At 35.4% G+C, this 18,130-nt stretch overlaps 1 protein-coding gene across 2 annotated transcripts in view; it reads left to right on the forward strand.

The window, feature by feature from the left end:
* The first annotated feature begins 358 nt into the window (after nucleotides 1-358).
* The window catches only part of LOC136027605 (homeobox protein slou-like), a 67,335-nt gene continuing 49,563 nt past the window's right edge, over nucleotides 359-18,130 (forward strand). The window contains exon 1 of one of the 2 annotated variants that reach the window (XM_065705019.1): nucleotides 359-674. In XM_065705019.1, the coding sequence (XP_065561091.1) occupies nucleotides 371-674 (304 nt within the window). In that variant the 5' untranslated portion in view covers nucleotides 359-370. The remainder of the gene's footprint in view (nucleotides 675-18,130) is intronic. The other variant, XM_065705018.1, reaches the window with a different exon arrangement.

Consider the following 18,130-nt stretch of genomic DNA (forward strand, 5'->3'; position numbering starts at 1 on the left):
TTATTTTCTTTTCACGGTCTCCAAATTATTATTCTTGAATTTTAGAAATAGCTTCATCGAAGATGTTAAGTGGTGAAGTTCGTTTAGTACCTTGGGATTATTATTAACGAAAATTTATCATTTAAGTACCATATAAAAGCTATAAGTAAAATACTATCATGGAATTTAGGGATTATCTGTAAATTAAAACACTTTTTTCTTTCATGTGTTTTATGGCTATTATATTTTTCTTTGATAACATCCGTATATTTTGTACTTTTCGTCTGTATGGCTTGGTACTTATCTCTCAACATCTCGCCCAATACGCCTACTGCAGAATAATGCCATTAAATCATTTTATGGAATACGGAAGCGCGATTCGGTCTGGTCAATGTACAGTATAATTAATATAATGCCTGCAGCTGGATTGCGTGATTTTCATACACTGGTTTTTATGTATAAGCATTATTATGGGTGCCTTCCAGACTGTTTTACAGGAAAATTTCGGGAAAGGTCCAAAGTTCATTGTCACGGAACTCGAACAAATGGAAATATTGAGGTTCATCGCCTAGTTTTAAGTAGGACTGCCTTTTCAGTTATTTATAGAGGGGCCAAGCTGTGGAATAAGCTTTTCCAAAGTACCAAGGAATTACCCATTAGTCAATTTAAAGCTGAGCTGCATGCGGGGTTGCTTGGTAAGTATACTTTCGAAACAGGCTGAGATTGACGGAATTAAAATAGACTGTGATCTTTATTATTATTTCTGTTTTGTTTCGGGATCATGATATTATGTCGCTTTATTGGGTATGAATTATTTGTGTAAGTTTCCTTTTGGTACACGGTTTAACCCTTCTGCTGATTGTAGATTAAATTGTGGTTTTTGTTTTGTTTTTCTTATTCTTTGTTTTTATTATTTTTTTCTCTATTTTTGTTCTTTTTTGTTAGTAGCAAACCCTCGCAAGCGACGCTTTTGTTGTGCTGCCAATTGATTTTGTCTCTATTTTTTTTGGATAGTAAATTGCTACTACTACTATACCTACATTTCCGTAGGTTGGTGGCGGATGAGGCGTTAGGCTAAAAACTAGCCTGCCTTCATAAGCATGGGGATTTAAATTCATTGAATCATTCCACTTTCAACAATGTGAAACATAGCAAGATGTTTCATAAAACATAGCAACGTTAGCCAATAGAAATAATCCAATAATCTTACTTGATGTTAAATAATATTTATGAACTATAAATATTTGCAATTCATAAAAATTAGATTTCAGCCTGTTCTTTCACCAAAGCATGTTTTGTTTTGTTACGCCGCTAGTATTATGGTTGTTTAAGTCAAACCCAAAATGACAAATTTAAATTGTTCTGGAGCAAAAGTAGACGTATGTAGTTTGATTGTTTATATTATTCTTTTAATATCAAATTGAGTCTCCACTACTATCTGTTTCTCATATTGGACCTTTTTTGAATCACTGAAGGTTTACGTTTATAGATGGCACTTTAGTTGTAGAAAAGTTTTGTTAACATGTATTACAACGATCGATTGACGGCTAGCAGTAAAAATGTTAAAAGCGAACATATTCCAAAAAAAGTGGATGTGATCATATACCCAGGGGCGTAATTTCGTCAAAATCCTAGAGTTTGGAGGAGGCAAAATTGGGGCCAATTTTCCCAAATCAAGAGGAAATGACAGTAAAAACTAAAAACAAGCCGTTTGGTATCACTAAGGGACTATTTAGTACTTTAAGAGAACTATAAAGGTGCTTTATAGCAATATATAAAGACAACTTATAGTAGACTACTATAAAGGTAAACATATATTAAAAAACTGATCTGTTTCTGTTGATGCTTGAATTATGTAGTTTTATCTTAGTTTTGACAAGATTTTGGAGGAAACAAAATTTCAGCTGGGGGGGGGGGGGAGAAATTGCGTTTGGGGGGGATACCAGGTCTGGCAGACTCAATTACAAACCCCCTCCTGCCCCATGTAAAATTACACCCCTGAAAATATTTCAAAGTTTGAAGATTTATGTTCATTAATATTCTTAACCATTCTTACCTAAGCACATGTAGAAGCATACAGAAAAATTAGTCTCGACTTGGCGATGTTTCAATAAAAATATTTTTTTATTGCAAAATAGAAAATGAAGTAGGTTGCTGATGGCCTAGTTACTTTTTTGGATGGTTTCAGCACAACATTGGAGGGCAACAAACCCCCCTCCCGTGCCCACCCTTTCCCCAAATACATACAATCAAAAGTTTGAGGTAGTCTCTTTGTTCAACATAGTTGAAAGGTCCGGAAATTATGTCTTTGAGGATGAAAATCCCCCTCTCAATCCCTCAGGGTAAGGTTGAACGATATACCCTGGGGACATATAAGGTTTTTACAGAAAGCGTTGTCATAGAAACTTCAAAATTAGCTCATTCGATTGGAAATTGAAATGGAATTTGCCCTTTTTGATAGCCAGCATAGTTGAAAGGCCTGGAAATTAGGTCTCTGAAGATGACACCCCCCCCCTTCCCACAGCCCTCAGGGTGAAGGTTGTAAGTTATGCCCTGGGGGCATTTAAGGTTTTTATAAAAAAAGTGTTGCCGTAGAAACTTCAAAAAGTACTCATTCGATCAGAAATTAAGAAGGCAAATACCCCTTTTGATAGTTGAAAGTAATATGAGGGCGAATGCCCCCCCACGCCCTTCATTTCTCCAAACAATTCTGATTAAATTTTGATATAGCCATTTTGTTCAACGTAGTCAAAAATCTTGGATATTATGTCTTTTAACATGACAACCCCCAACAGCCCTCAGGACAAGGGTTGTAAGTTATTCCCTTTGGGCATATAAGGTATTTATAGGAAGTGTTGTCGCAAAAACTTCAAAAAGGGCTCATTTGATTGGGGATCATTGGGAAATCATTTCTTTTAACATTTCCAATCCAAATTTTGTGAATGCCATTTTGTTCAATGTCGTTGGAAATTCTGGAAATTATGTCTTTAAGGATGTCTAATCCCACCCCGGTCGTCAGGGCAAGGGTTTTAATTTTTGTCCTGGGGGCATATGATGTTTCTATAGAAAGCGTCGTCAAATAAACTTCAGAGGGGGCTCACTGGATTAGTAATCAGAAGTTCTAGGGTCATTTTTACGAGTCAAAGTGATCAGAGGACAGCTACCACTCCCCCCTCACACACTCGTAGTACTGTCCCGAAATGCATTAATATAAATCTTGAGATTGCCATTTTGTTCAAAATAGTCAAAATATCATATAAAAAGACTTTTGGGGTTAAAACATACCCCCTGAGTCTGGGTGAGGATTGTAAGTTATGTCCTGGGGAGATTTAGGGCTTTTATTGAAAGGAGAGGTGTATAAACTTTAGATGAGGCTCATTTGATTGAAAATGGGAAGTTCTAGTTCCTTTTAAAGAGTCAAAAGCGATGGAGGGCGGAAAGCCACCTCCCCAAATAACCCCCTTCACCAAACGAATCTGATTACAATTGTGAGATAGGGATTTTGCTCAAAATAGTCCACAGAACATATAACAGTGCCTCTAGGGTTGACACAACCCGTAAGTGAACTTGGGATAAGGTTATAAGTCACTCCCTGGGGGAGTATAAGGTTTTTATTGTGTGGGTGGTCGCATAAAGTTCAGATGAGGCTCACTTGATTTGAAATTGGAAGTTATGGTACCCTTTTTAAGAGTCAAAAGTGACTTGAGAGCAACTGGCCTTTACCCACAATCATCATTTTCCTCTACACGTCCGATTAAAATTTGGAGATAGCAAATTTTATCATTGTAGTCGAAGGGTATGGAAATTATGTCTTTGAGGAAGGCAATCCCGCCCCCACAGCTCTCAGGGGAAGGGTTGTATTTTATGGCCAGGGCATATAAGGTTCTTATAGGATACGGGTGGTCGTATTTACTTCGGAGGGGACTCATTGGATTAATAATATGAATTTCTAGTACCCTTTTTAAGAGTCAAAATAATCTGAGGGCAGCTATCCCCCCCTTCAATATGTCTTAAATTTCCGTAAATACATCAAATAAAAATTGTGAGAATGTTATTTATTTCAAAGTAGTTCAAATATCACATAGCAAAGCTTCTGGGGTTGATACAAACCACCAGAGCCTGGGGGTGATGGTTGTAAGTTATACCGCGGAGCATTTAAGGTTTTAATGGAAGGGACGATTCTTTAACTTTAGAAGAGGCTCATTCGGTTGAAAATTGGAGCTTATAGTTCCTTTTTAAGCGTCGGAAGTGATTGAGAGCATTTAACCCCCTACCCCCCCCTACATCCCCTCTTTTCACTAAACGCTGACTGAAACTATGAGATAGTGATCTTGTTCATAATAGTCCAAAGAACATATAATAATGCCTCTAGGATTGACACAAGCCACTGACGCCCTAGGGATAGGGTTGTAAGTTATACCATGAGGGCAATTAAAGTTTTTTATGGAATGGGCAGTCGTATAAATTTCAAACTTGGCTCATTTGATTTGAAATTGGAAGTAGTAGTGCCCTTATTAAGAGTCAAAGTGATTTGAGAGCAGCCAGACCCCCCGCCACGCTCTTCATTTTCGCCACCACCTCCAATCAAAATTTGGAGATGACGGATTTGTTCATCATTGTTGAAGAGTCCAGAGATTATGTCTGTGAGGAAGACACTCCCTCCTAGAGCTCTAAGGGCAAGAGTTGTAATCTATGCCTCGGGGCATAAGGTTCTTATAGAAAGGGTGATCATATATGCTTTGGAGGAGACACAGTGATCAGAGCTCAGCTACCACCCCTGCCCTACACGCACATAAGCGCGTCATGTTGTCCCGAGATGCATCCAATAGATATCCTGAGACAGGCCTTTTATTCAAAACAGTCCAAAGATCATATAACAAGGCTTTTGAGGTTGATACAAAAGCACCAGAGCCCAAGGGCGAGGGTTGTAAGTTATTCCCTTGGGGAGTTTGAGTTTTTATATAACTTATGATTGAATAGGCTTCATAGAGGTGGCTCATTTGGCTGGAACTGGAAGTTCTAGTTCCCTTGTAAGGGTCAACAGTGATGGAGGTCAACTAGTCCCCTCCCTGCAACTACCCTTCTTTTCACCAAATGTATAAGATTAAAATTGTGCAATGGCATTTTTTTTAAATAGTCAAAAGAGTATAAAATAATGCCTCCAAGGTTGGAGCATCCCCCTAGAACCCTGGGGCAGGGGCTTTAAGTTTTGCCCCGGGGGCGTATAAGGTTCTATTGGAATGGGTGGTCGTATTAAATTCAGATGGATGTCATGTGATTTTAAACTTGAAGTAATAGTTTCCTTTTTAAGAGTCAAAGTGATTAGAGAGACCCTCCCTCCCCCATACCCATCATTTTCCATAACAAATATCCAAACAAAGTTTGGAGATATACATTTTTTTAGCATTGTCGAAAAGCTCAATAATTATGCATGAAGGGATGTCAACTCCCCCTTCCCCACCTGAGGCCTCAGGGCAAGGGATGCAAGTTATGCAATTTATTCATTGTTTAGATATAATATATGTTATTGAGAAGAAGTATGCACGTTTGACATCTACTTTCCCAAAATACTAAGGGCATCAAGACAAGTCTTTCAGAGAATGTTGAGGAGAGTTTTGAACAACATCATAACATGTTATTGTACATGGATTGTCAAAAGGATGTTCTTCAGGAATGACTGAGCATATTAATTTGAAATTTTCAGGAAATGATAAGGGAGATGATCAAATAGACCAAAAAGGCAATATTTGCACGCTACTACTACGGCAACTATTGCTGCATCAACTGCTACCAAAAGTACTATTGCTACTACCACTACTATCACTATAACTAGTAATTCTGTAGCGAGTACTAAGGCTGAGGATAGCGAAAGCAATATCTGATGGAACGGGGAGGGGGAAATTTGAACTAAATCATAGCATACTATGTCTATACAGATTGCTGATACGGGCGTATCAGCAATACTTTTGGAACAGATAATCATACTAAGAGAAAATTTCAGGGATATCATGAAGGGGATATTCAGCTTACCAAAAGGCAAAATATAACTGTTATTACTATTATTAATACTGCTGCTACTACTGTTACTACTGATAAATATACACTATTACTGCTACTACTGTTCCTACTACTAGTACTACTACTATGATACTAATACAAATAAGGCTACGAGTATGAAGGTGAAATTTTGACAGAATATTGAGGGAAAGTTTGAACTATATCAAAACTCTACACAACTGTATATTGTCGAAAGGACGTATCTCAAAAATTAATTTGGATATTTTGTTGAATCTTTTAGAAAATACATACAGCGGAAGATCAATAAAAAAAACTAATATATACTTGTCACTACTAGCACTAATACCACTGCTACTTTTCCTTATGCTACTACTGCTACTAAACTACTACAATTACTACTTCAATTGCAACAATTTGTAAATTTTAGGGTATTAAGGTGAAAAGGGCGTCAAAAGAGTGTCAAAAGCACACATCAACTCTATTTTTTGGAACGGCTTAGCGCATCAAGGTAAAACTTCCGGGATCATGAAAGCGATGTTCAACTGACCAAAAGTCAATATGCACATGCTACTACTGCTAATAATACAGCCGCTACTTTTCTACTACTGCTAATACAACACTAACACTATAACTACTTTTACTACCACCGATATTATTGTGATAATATTACTATTAAGGCTATGAAGTCTATGAAGGTAAAATCTGAGAGAATATTGATGGCAAATTCGAACTAACAAAAGAGACTATGTGCATTTAGATTGTCAAAATAGCGTATCTTAAGAATTGGCGTGTGTATTAAATTGGAACTCTAAGAAATTCAATTTCAATTCAATTCAATCATATATATTTAAACAAAAGCACTTAATTACATGTACATAATCTGCCAGGAATGCACAAAGGTGCTTGACTAGGGCAGAAACCTAACTAAAGAATAATTAAACAATCAACTAACAGAAACAACGAATCATTTTGATTTATCAAAAAAAGAAAAAAGGAGGGTGACAAAGAGAAAGAAAAGAAAAAAATAAAAAGAAAAGAAAAGAAAAAGACCGAAAAGAGGAGGACCGCGTGATATTCAAATCTAAACAGTATTTCTGTAACGACCCTTCGCTGCTCGCTTGAAGGTAATAAGGTTATTTGAGTTCCGGATTTCCAAGGGGATTGAATTCCAGATAGCTGGCGCAAAAAATCTAATTAAAAAGAAGCTCTTTTTGTTGACGGTGTCTCTTGGACAATGTCACATGAATTTCGCGTTTCATAAGTATGCAAATCTTGATTTAAAGTGAATAATTTTTCAAATGACGATGGAAGGAGGTTGTTAAAATATTTAAAACAAAAATTTGCGGTCTAGAGGTCTGATCAATGCAACCCATATGAAGGCGTCTTTGTTCAAGGGCGCATGTAAAAGTAAGACACAGGATGATCTTTTGAAGTATAAACATTACAAAAATATGCTTACTTCTTCAGTTCGCTTAGCAAAAAAGCTGTATTTTTCGCGTCGAATTAATGAGTGTAAGGGGAATTTGCGCAAGGTTTGGACTGTAATTAATGAAGCTCTCTCGCAAAAATCTCAAACATTCTTCCCCATGTCTTTACAGAAAAGCTGATGGATCTGTTGTGGACAAAAAATCCTTAGCGAGTGCCTTCAATTCGTATTTCACCACACTTCCTTCAGTTCTAATTCCACCCCCGAGTAGAGTAAGTTGTTTTCCCTTGACAGAGAAGTCTTTTTTCCTTTCCCCATGTAGTACTACTGAGATTTCTAGTATTATTTTTCAACTTCGTAGCAGTCGTTCAATTGATAGTTTTGGTTTTAGTAATAATGTCCTTAAAAAAATCAGTCAGTTTGTTTCTCATCCGATTTCACACATAACTAACCTCTCTCTTTCTTCTGGTATTTTCCCTCATTCATTTAAAGTTGCTACTGTTATACCTTTGCACAAAAAAGGTGATTCGTCTCTAATTTCGAATTAAATAAAAAAATAAGTTTTTTTAAATGAAAGTAAGGAGCGACATTAAAACTTAAAACGAACAGAAATTACTCCGTATATGAAAGTGGCTTTTCTTCCTCAACGCCCCGCTCTGTATGCTAAAGTTTGACTCTTTCTCTTAGCTCTACTTTTTAAAAAAGGAAAAAAACTTTAGCGTAAAGAGCGGGACGTTGAGGAAGAAAAGCCCCTTTCATATACGGATATTTCAGATAGATCTCCCATGTTCACCCTGTTCTTTTTGCTGATGACAGTAACTTTTTCATTGCTGCGGTGGACCTGCCATCTGCTACTTCTATAGCTCAAGGTCTTCTTGATAAAGTAAAGAATTGGTGCTGGTCGAATGGTATGGCTCTTAACAGCCAAAAGAGTGCCATTGTCAACTTTAGGACCCCTTACCGTATGAGAGACGTAAAGGAGCCAATCACCCTGACTTTTGGGAATGATATTAAACCACAAGCTACTATGGTGAAATTTCTTGGTGTGTATCTTGACTGTTTTCTTTCTTTTAAACCGCATATAACTCACACCCGTTCCTTAATCCTCCGCCAGTCTTCGATGTTGCACCGGTTTAACTCATTTCTTCCTCCTGATATTATGGTTTCTCTTTATTATGCTTTTATTTATCCTTACCTATCTTATTGCTGCCCTGTCTGGGGCGATACTAATAAATATCTTCTCTGCTCACTTCAAAGAGCCCAAAATAGGGCAGTGAAGGCCCTATTTCTCTTCTCCCCCGGCTTTCCCCTTCCTCTGATCTTTATAATGATACTGGAATAGCTCCGCTGGATCACATTATAGGTAAAAGTACTTTTTATTCAGCGCATTCTGCTTTTCAAGGTACTCTCCCACCGACCCTGCAGCAGTTTTCTCACGGACAGGCTCAGGTAGGTACTTTTCTTCTTTACGTAATTCTTCTCGATGTTTTATTTTACCAAAACGATCCTCTACAGCAGCTCAGAAGTCTCCAGTATATCAGCCAATTTTATTATGGAACTCCATCCCTTCGGATATCTCTCTTTTTCTTTCTGCAAAGGCATTATTTCGTCGGGTCTTTCCAGTTCAATAATTTTTGTCTCTCTTTTTAATTCTATCCCACTTTGTGTGTCACTTCTCTTCTTTTGAAATCATTTTCATAGATATATTAAATTTCCTTCTAAATTTTCTATCTGTTAAATGTACTTGTCTCGTTCCAGTGTTTTTTTTTTTTTTTTTGTTTTTTTTTTTTTTTGTAAAAGTGTTTTATTCTTGTTCTCTGTGGTCCATTACAAGCAAAGCTTCTTGGGCCTAGTAACCGCTTTACTTTTGTAATAGTTTTTCTTTTAGTATTAATAAATTGGTTGTTTGATTGATTGATTGAACATCCCTAGTCTTTGACACATCAAATATTTTAGTAAGTTTGAAATGGAGGTTAATGTTATCTGAATGCTGAAGAGGTGATATAATTTCAATGGCCTTATTTTAGATGACTTGGATTCTTTTATAACATGAGATGAAGTTGCTTGCCCATATAGAGCATCCATAAGACAAATGGGATAAAAATAGAATGATAAATCATTTTCGGGATTTAGGGAAACAGAATTTAAGACGGTGGATAACTCCAAGGGACCTTGAAAGTTTGTTACCAATCAACTTAGCATATTCATTCCACGAAATATTCTCATCAATAATAAATCCAAGATATCTACAGGTTTTACTCTATTTAAAATATTATTTTTTACAATTAAATTGAGGTCTGTTTGGACTGATCCGATTCTAGAAAATAAAATATAATTTGTTTTACCATAATTTAGTGTCAAATACTGTGAATCAGCCTGCGATATAAATACAGTCAGAGCAATTTCCATTTTTTTAAATAAAGAAGGTAGATTTTCACATGCAACAAAAAGAAGTGTGTCGTCTGCAAATATTATGATATTAGCATCAGATAAATAATATTTTGAATAGTCAATATAAATAAGAAAAAGCAGTGGCCCCACTATTGAACCTTGTGGCACTCCACACGGTAAAAGATGACACTCTGATGTTGTACTTGTATTTTGTACAACTTGAGCTCTATTAATAAGATGCGAACGAAACCATTGCAAAGCCACATTACGTACACCAAATGATTCAAGAATTTGGAGTAATTTATGATGATCAACAGTGTCAAATGCCTTTTTAATGTCTAAAAGTAAAGCTGCGGGTATTAGGCCCTTATCAACTGCACCATTCACCCAGTCAACCAATTTAAGAATTGCAAGATCCGTAGAAAGTCCTTTGCGAAAGCCAAATTGGGTATCACATAGAAGATTCTGCTCCTGGAGGTAATTATACATACTTTTATAAACTACTTTCTCATAAATCTTCGAAAAAAAAGTAAAATAGAAATGGGTCGGTAATTACTCGGTCCACGTTTTGACTTCCCTTTTGAAGGGGTAGTACTCGGGCTAATTTAAGTCTTTCTGGAAAAGTTCCCTCTTCAAGTGATAAATTAATCAGATGAGTCAAAATAGGAATAACAATTGTTTTTGTTGCTTTAACAACTTTTAACGATGCTTCGTCTACTCCACAGGATTGTGATTTCATACTCATAGTTATTTCATTTATTTCATTTTCATCACAATTTGTAAAAAGCAATTCAGAAGTAACATGACGAGGTTTAAGTTTGGGGACTGGTGGACTTTTTGATCTTTTAACTGCTTCATGGCACAGCTTAGAAACTTCCTCTGAAAAACACTTGCATAAATTTTCCGCAATTTCTTTTGGATCATTAACACATTTTTCACTGAAATTCATCATTTTAATCTAGTCCTTTTCCTTTTTATGCCCCAGTGACTCATTGATTTTAATCCAAGTCCGCTTCATGTTTCCATTTATCTGTTCAAACTCTTTTTCGTAATAAGCTCTTTCAGCGTACCGTTCAATTTTATTCAGCCGATTTCTATACTCTTTGAAAGTCAGGAGTTTCTCATTCGTGGGGTCTTTTAGATAATCTTTATACAGTTTATTCTTCATTTTTACAGAAACAAGGATACCAGTCGTCATCCATACTTTCCGAAGTTTATTTTTTTTTCTTTTTAACTTTCTTTAAGGGGCAACACTTATCAAACTCAGCTAAAAATATATTCATAAACAAATTATAAGCCTTTTCTGCACATTTCCATTTGAAAACTTCCGAAAGATCAACATGTTCCAAATTTACAGTCAGATTTTTCAAACTATTTTCTGATAAATCTCGATGTTTAATCTCATCTTTTGGTGGTCTCCTCTTTAAACTATACATTTTACTCATCAACATAAGGTGGTCTGATCCATCAGTAACAAGTACATCGGCCATACAACCATTCAATAGCTGCCCATCAACAAATATATTATCTAATAAAGTTGCCGAAGAATGCGTTATTCTCGCTGGAATTGTTACTAAAGGGTATAAATAAGACGACAACATTGTATTAAGGAAAACAACGCGATCATCTGGATTTAATAGACCAATATTGAAATCTCCCATTAACACTACCTTTTTCTTTTCTTTTGCAACTTGTGACAGAAGACTTTCAAATACATCTAAAAAATATTTCTTCGAAAATGATGGTACTTTATATATTATTCCAAACAGTAGCTTTTTGACCATGACGACTGTATTTCAATAAACAATGTTTCGAGTTTACCTTCAAGCCAGAGTGAAAAGTCATGTCTTACCTTATAATCTACATCAATTCTTATTAAAGTGGCTATTCCTCCTCTCTGCATAAAAGAGCGACCTTTATATTCAACCCTATACCCTGGAACAGAAAAATCAGTTACATTCAGGTTCTCATCACTCAAAAACGTTTCACATAGGCCTACAAACGATGGTTGCAATTTAAGACACTCCATTGCCCACAACAAAGAACATTTAGCCGATCGGAATCCTTGGCAGTTCCAAAAAAGTAACAAATTTCCATTACGTATATCCCATTTAGTAAGATCTTCAAGTTCAACGTATGAACTACCATTAGGGTACTTTTAATCCCGACAGCATTAAATCCCAACTGACCAAACGAAACATCTGAAAACACATCTTCAATAACTAATTTATTTTTCTCATAATTTTTCAATCGATCACGGGACCCTGACATGACCTAAGTGCAAACAGAAATTGATAAAGAGTATAAGCAGAGACAAAAAAAGTGAAGAGCATAAATGAGAAAAAGAAACAAAAAAGTAGGGTATCGCAAGCGGAAAATGGTTGAAAGAAACAAAGAGTGAGAACATGGCACTGCACAAACTGACATGAGAAAAGCAGTAATTAAGCTGATGATCCTTCACCGATAAGATCCTTTGCAATTCGTGTTTTCCTGATATTCGGACCCTGTTTGACAAAAATCATTCCATCGATTGACAATGCGTTCTTTGAACCAAGTTTTTTTCGAGCCAAATCAAGGAAGTGTTTGCGCTTTCTGGTTAAGTACTCCCACACAATTATACCAGTTTTTGCTAGTTTCGATTTTGCCATGAACACTGTTTTTGCAGCATCCAGATTACGAAACACAACACAAACGGTAGACATGTTAGAATTGTTGGAGACTGGAATGGATGGATTCTGGAACCGACCAACGCTCAGGATGTGCGAATTTGCCATATCCGGTAGTCCCATTTTTCCCCAATAACATATTTCACTGACATCTCAACACTGGCTGCTTGTGCTTGCTTTAAACCACTAAAAATAAGCGTATCCATTATCGTTTTCTGTTCCGTAGCATCAAATTTTAGTTCAATCACTTCGATTCTGTCTTCCAGAGATGCAATTTGCTTTTTGAGCCCAGATAACATTTTTTCAAAAGCACTGAACTTTGCCGAGTATTCAACCACAATTGAATCATGGATTTTACATACGATGTCTTCTGTAACTGATGATGGTAGCCCTGTAGAAGGTACCGTGCTCAAATTGTCACGAACCTTTTGTTCAATTTCATTTCTCAAACCGCTTTGCAGATTTTCAAGTTCTTTTTGAGCATTGTCCACAACGGAGGCAAGAGAAGCCCGATCCAAGTTTAACTTTTCTAAGTAAATATCCGGAAAAGTGGTAACTTCGTTGAATGCATTTGCTACTGCTTAGTTTTTTTTCTTCACGGCTTCATCAAAATTTTCTTGGTATAGTTCAAGGTGAGATTCTTGAACCGTTAATACCTCATGCGTGCAGTAACAAAAAATATCGTAGTGTGACCCGTTTTTCTTTTGAACAGTATCCAAAATTCGAACCGGCTATTTTGGATATCCTTTGAATTTTGAAAACGCTAGTTCTCTAATTTCGAATCCTCCAGGCATATCGGATAACTAGAAAAATGATATTTTTTAATTGCCTTTCAAAAAGTTCGTGGTAACGACCCGGCTCAATAGTAACCAAAACTGTAAGAAATGGAAATTTGATACCAATAGCTACATCAAAAGAATTGCATTTTAATGCTGATTTTAAATATATAAATCTCATTAAGTTTAGTCTTACTTATCAAAAGTTACGAGCCTGAGAAAATTTGCCTTAATTTAGAAAATAGGGGAAAACATCCCCTAAAAGTAATAGAATCTTAACGAAAATCACACCATCAGATTCAGCGTATCAGAGAACCCTGTTTTGGAAGTTTCAAGCTCCTATCTACAAAAATGTAGAATTTTGTATTTTTTGCCAGAAGACAGATCACGGATGCGTGTTTATTTGTTTGTTTTTTTCCCCAGGGGTGATCGTATCGACCCAGTGGTCCTAGAATGTTGCGAGAGGGGTTATTCTAACGGAAATAAAAATTTATAGTGCCCTTTTTAAGTGACCAAAAAAAGTTGGAGGGCACCTAGGCCCTTACCACGCTAATTATTTTTCCAAAGTCAACGGATCAAAATTCTGAGATAGCCATTTTATTCAGCGTAGTCAAAAAACCTTATAACTATGTCTTTGGGAACGATTTACTCCCCCACAGTCCCCCTGGGAGGGGCTAGAAGTTACAAACTTTGACCAGTGCTTACATATAGTAATGGTTATTGGGAAGTGTACATGCGTTTTCAGGGAATTTTTTGGTTGGGGGAGGGGTCGAGAAGAGAGGGATATGCTGGGGGACTTTCCATCGAGAAATTTGTCATAGGGGAAAAAAAATTTCATGAAGAGAGCGCAGGATTTTCTAGCATTATTTAAAAAAAAATGAAAAAATGAATATGAAAAAGTTTTTCAACTGCAAGTAAGGAGCAGCATTAAAACTTAAAACGAACAGAAATTATTACGCATATGAGGGGCTCACCTCCTCCTAATACCTCGCTCTTTACGCTAAAGTATTTTTAGTAATTTTAACTATTTATTCTACGGCTTTCGTGATTCAGGGGTCATTCTTAATGAATTGGGACAAAATTTAAGCTTTAGTGTAAAGAGCGAGGTACTGACGAGGGGGTGAACCCCTCATATATGTAATAAAAACATGAGAATACAAAAGTTCGTTACGTAAGGTAATTTATAAGTTACGTATATCTTTTGCTAATAAAAACATTCGTATAACATTAAAAGTTCTAGTTGCCTTTTTAAGTAACCAAAAAATTGTAGGGCAACTAGGCTTCGTCCCCCACTCCTTTTTTTTCTCAAAATCATTCGATCAAAACTATGAGAAAGCCATTTAGCCAAAAAAATGTAAATTTCGTTTTAATTATTCCTCTGTGGAGAGCCAAAGTCCAAACATGCATTGATTCAAAAATGTTCAGAAATTAAATAAAAAAACAAGTTTTTTAACTGAAAGTAAGGAGCGACATTAAAACTTAAAACGAACAGAAATTACTTCGTATATGAAAGGGGCTGCTTCTTCATCAACGCCCCGCTCTTTACGCTAATTTTTTTTTACTGTTTTAGAAAGAAGAGTTGAGAGAAAGAGTCAAACTTTAGCGTAAAGAGCGGGGCGTTGATGAAGAAGCAGCCCCTTTCATATACGAAGATTTTCTGTTCGTTGTAAGTTTTAATGTCGCTCCTTACTTTAAGTTAAAAAACTTGTTTTTTTTATTTAGCCTTATTTATAAACGTGCCAGCCTTCGTCTGTTTCTCATTAAAATTATCCAGAAAAAGTATTCAAAAAAGATTTAATTTCTTCGTCACTGAGTAATTAGATCCAGTACTTCTACAGAACGTATCAGTTCACTCTATTGCGTAAGACTGAAATCACTATTAAAACTATAATCCTTTTTCAACACTGGTCTTAACTGGACGAAGTCTGAATGAATACTGAAGACTACAGAGAATACTTAAAGGGAATGGTCAATTGACCAAAAGGTAATATGTGCACACTACTACCAATGCTACTCCTGATGCAACATTTACTAGTTTCACTATCACTATTGCTCGAATTGCTACTTCTATCATAACTACTTGTAAGGTTAAGGGAATTAAGATGAAATTTTCAAAAAGTATACGAATATATAGTTTAAAAAAGAGCAAATTGGCTATATCATAGCAATGGCTAATTGTATTAAGTTAAGTAGTTATACTACTGCTGTGGCTACTATTACAACTCCAACTATGCCTAATGGTATGAAATTGAGGTTTTCAAAGAATATTTTTGGAAATCTCCGTTGTACGGATGACAACCTGCCATCCATATGCATGTTGTCAAAAAGGCTTATCAGCAATATCTTAGGAATAGTTTCGTATATGAAATTAAAACTTACAATGCTTGCTGTGTTGATGTTGAACTAACCAAAAGATAATATTTGCATCATAATACTGCTACTTCTACTTCCACAACGACTACTACTGCTACTACAACTATTGCTGCTACACAAGTTAAGGGTACAAAGGTGAAGCTTTCAAGGAATATTTAGGTGGATTCTAAGCTAAATCGAACTGAACTATGATCATGTAGATATTCAATAGGGTGACAAAGCAATATCACAATAGCGGCTTACATTATTAAGTTAAACATTTCGTGTGACAGATTTAGAACTTGCCAAATGACACTACTTGTATACATTCGATAATACTTCTACGGTTACTCTGACTACTGACACTTAAGGGAATTAAGTTGAAACGTTTAGGGACAGTTTCAATTAAACAGAAAAACTATACGCATGCAAATCTTAAAAGGGCATATAAGCAATATTACAGGCAGTGCTGCTCTATATTTTAAAATTAAAAGGAGCTAATTTGAATGTTTTTACTTTATAACTTTAATAAATCAAATATTATTAAGATTATGATTAAAAAATATCAGTATATGCATATTAAACTGACAATGCACATTCTTTTGTGTTTTTTTGCAGTAAAGTGCAAATTATTTTCTGGCCTTGGGAAGGCATAAGGGTTTTGAGCAATACTCATGATAATTTTTGCTCGTTTTGAGTTGGACTCAGCTATTTATTGTAATTTCTGTTCATTTTGGGTTTCATTTATTTTTCGATGCTGACTTGTGGTAGTTTTACGCTTGGTGGATTATTTAATTTTACTTTTCCTCATGTTTGGTTTAAAGAAGTTCTTTACTTTTCTTTGAAAACTTACTTTGTGGAAAAAGGTTATTTTGATATGACCAGCCACTTCTCTTTGATTCCACCAGCCACTATTGTTGATAGGCTGCGTGACAATTGTTTACATGCTCACAAAGCTGCTCACCTTCTCTTTAATTGATTTCGTTATAAATACACTTCAGGTAAATCAATAAACTTGGAACATTCAATCGGATTTCAAAAAAGACTTTTAGATAAATGAAAAAAAAATTAAATATAAATCAGGCAATTAAGAATTCTAATCGTAGATTCACAATAATACATTAATCTATTAATAATACTGAAGAAAGCCAGAGCTAAATAGATAATTTATGTTCTGATGGGCACCAGTGAAACTTAAGCCCTCCCATCAGTATTTTAGCCCCTTTGCCCTTGTACTTAGTACTACCATCGACCATCTTGGGAAGACACAACCCCTTTACCCTTCCTTTTTTTCAGGCCTTTCGTTCCATAGCAACCAGCCAATAATCATGCAGTCTCTGTGAAGGTTGTTCAATTTTTCTACATATATCTTGTATGTATACAGGTTATTAATTTGTGGTTCATATACATCAAAATAAACTGAAAGACACATTCAAAATATTCAAAACACTCTATTAAATAAATAAACTGATTATATGACTCGAATGGAGATCGATAAGAAGAAGAAGGTGCAGAAATAACTTTTAATAGGTACTACCAAACTAATACTTTATTGTTGGCATTAATAAAGAAAACTTCACAATGAAATGAAGAATAAATGCCCTCAAACCTCTGCAAAATAAACCTTTCTATTCACCTGGCTGAGATTTCTTTTCGCCTGGTTGAACAATATTTTATGGTAATAAACTTGATATCTTTAGTTCGCAATTCCAGGATATTTCATTTTTCATTGCTGGTAACAAAAAGAGCGTCGAAAATTGTAAAATACGACTTGTGAGGTCCTATACTCAATGGATCATTTGCTCCAACTAATAACTTATTAGTTGAGTGCTAAGAAAAAAAATGACAGGACAACATGAAGAGGCGACAAATGCTTCTGTCTCTCTCGTTAATTGAAACCACGTGAGTTGAAAGCAGGAGATTAGAATGTTCCAAGCCGTGAAAGAATAGGAAGAAAATTAGTTCATTAACTTTTTTGACTTGCAGCTTTGGAGAAGTTTTATTTTTGAATGTGTGCGTTTTAAAGTGGAAATTTTATTTGAAAAGATTGTCAGTAGAAGATTGAATTTTCTAATGTTCTTTGCTTGTCTGTTTGACTACAAGGAAAAATTAATTAAAAATCTTAAACATTTCTTTTTATTGGAAATAAAATTTCAAATGGTCTGCGGCCACCCTTTTTTTGGGAAAAATTGTCGGTTTATGCAGAAATTTATCATAAAGTACAATGTTATTATTTAAGAAAAATAGTGGCACGTCATTGGATAGTACTTAGGTTTTCATAACACCCAAACTTCTCTTTTTCTTAGAGTGGAAACAAATATAACAGCACATAAAGTTTTTATTTTATTTCATTTCTAAGTTAGATTTTGAAATTTAAACAGCTAATTCTTGCTTTTTACGAAAAAATTAGTTCCATCGATTAAACAATTTGATGGAATTTGAATAAGTTAATCTTATTGCCTTAGTAAAAAAAAGAAAGGTTTGCATTTGCATAGTGTTGTGCTGTATAAAGTCAGGCAATA

This window comes from Artemia franciscana, chromosome 5 (genome assembly GCF_032884065.1).
Source record: "Artemia franciscana chromosome 5, ASM3288406v1, whole genome shotgun sequence".
Lineage (NCBI taxonomy): Eukaryota > Metazoa > Arthropoda > Branchiopoda > Anostraca > Artemiidae > Artemia > Artemia franciscana.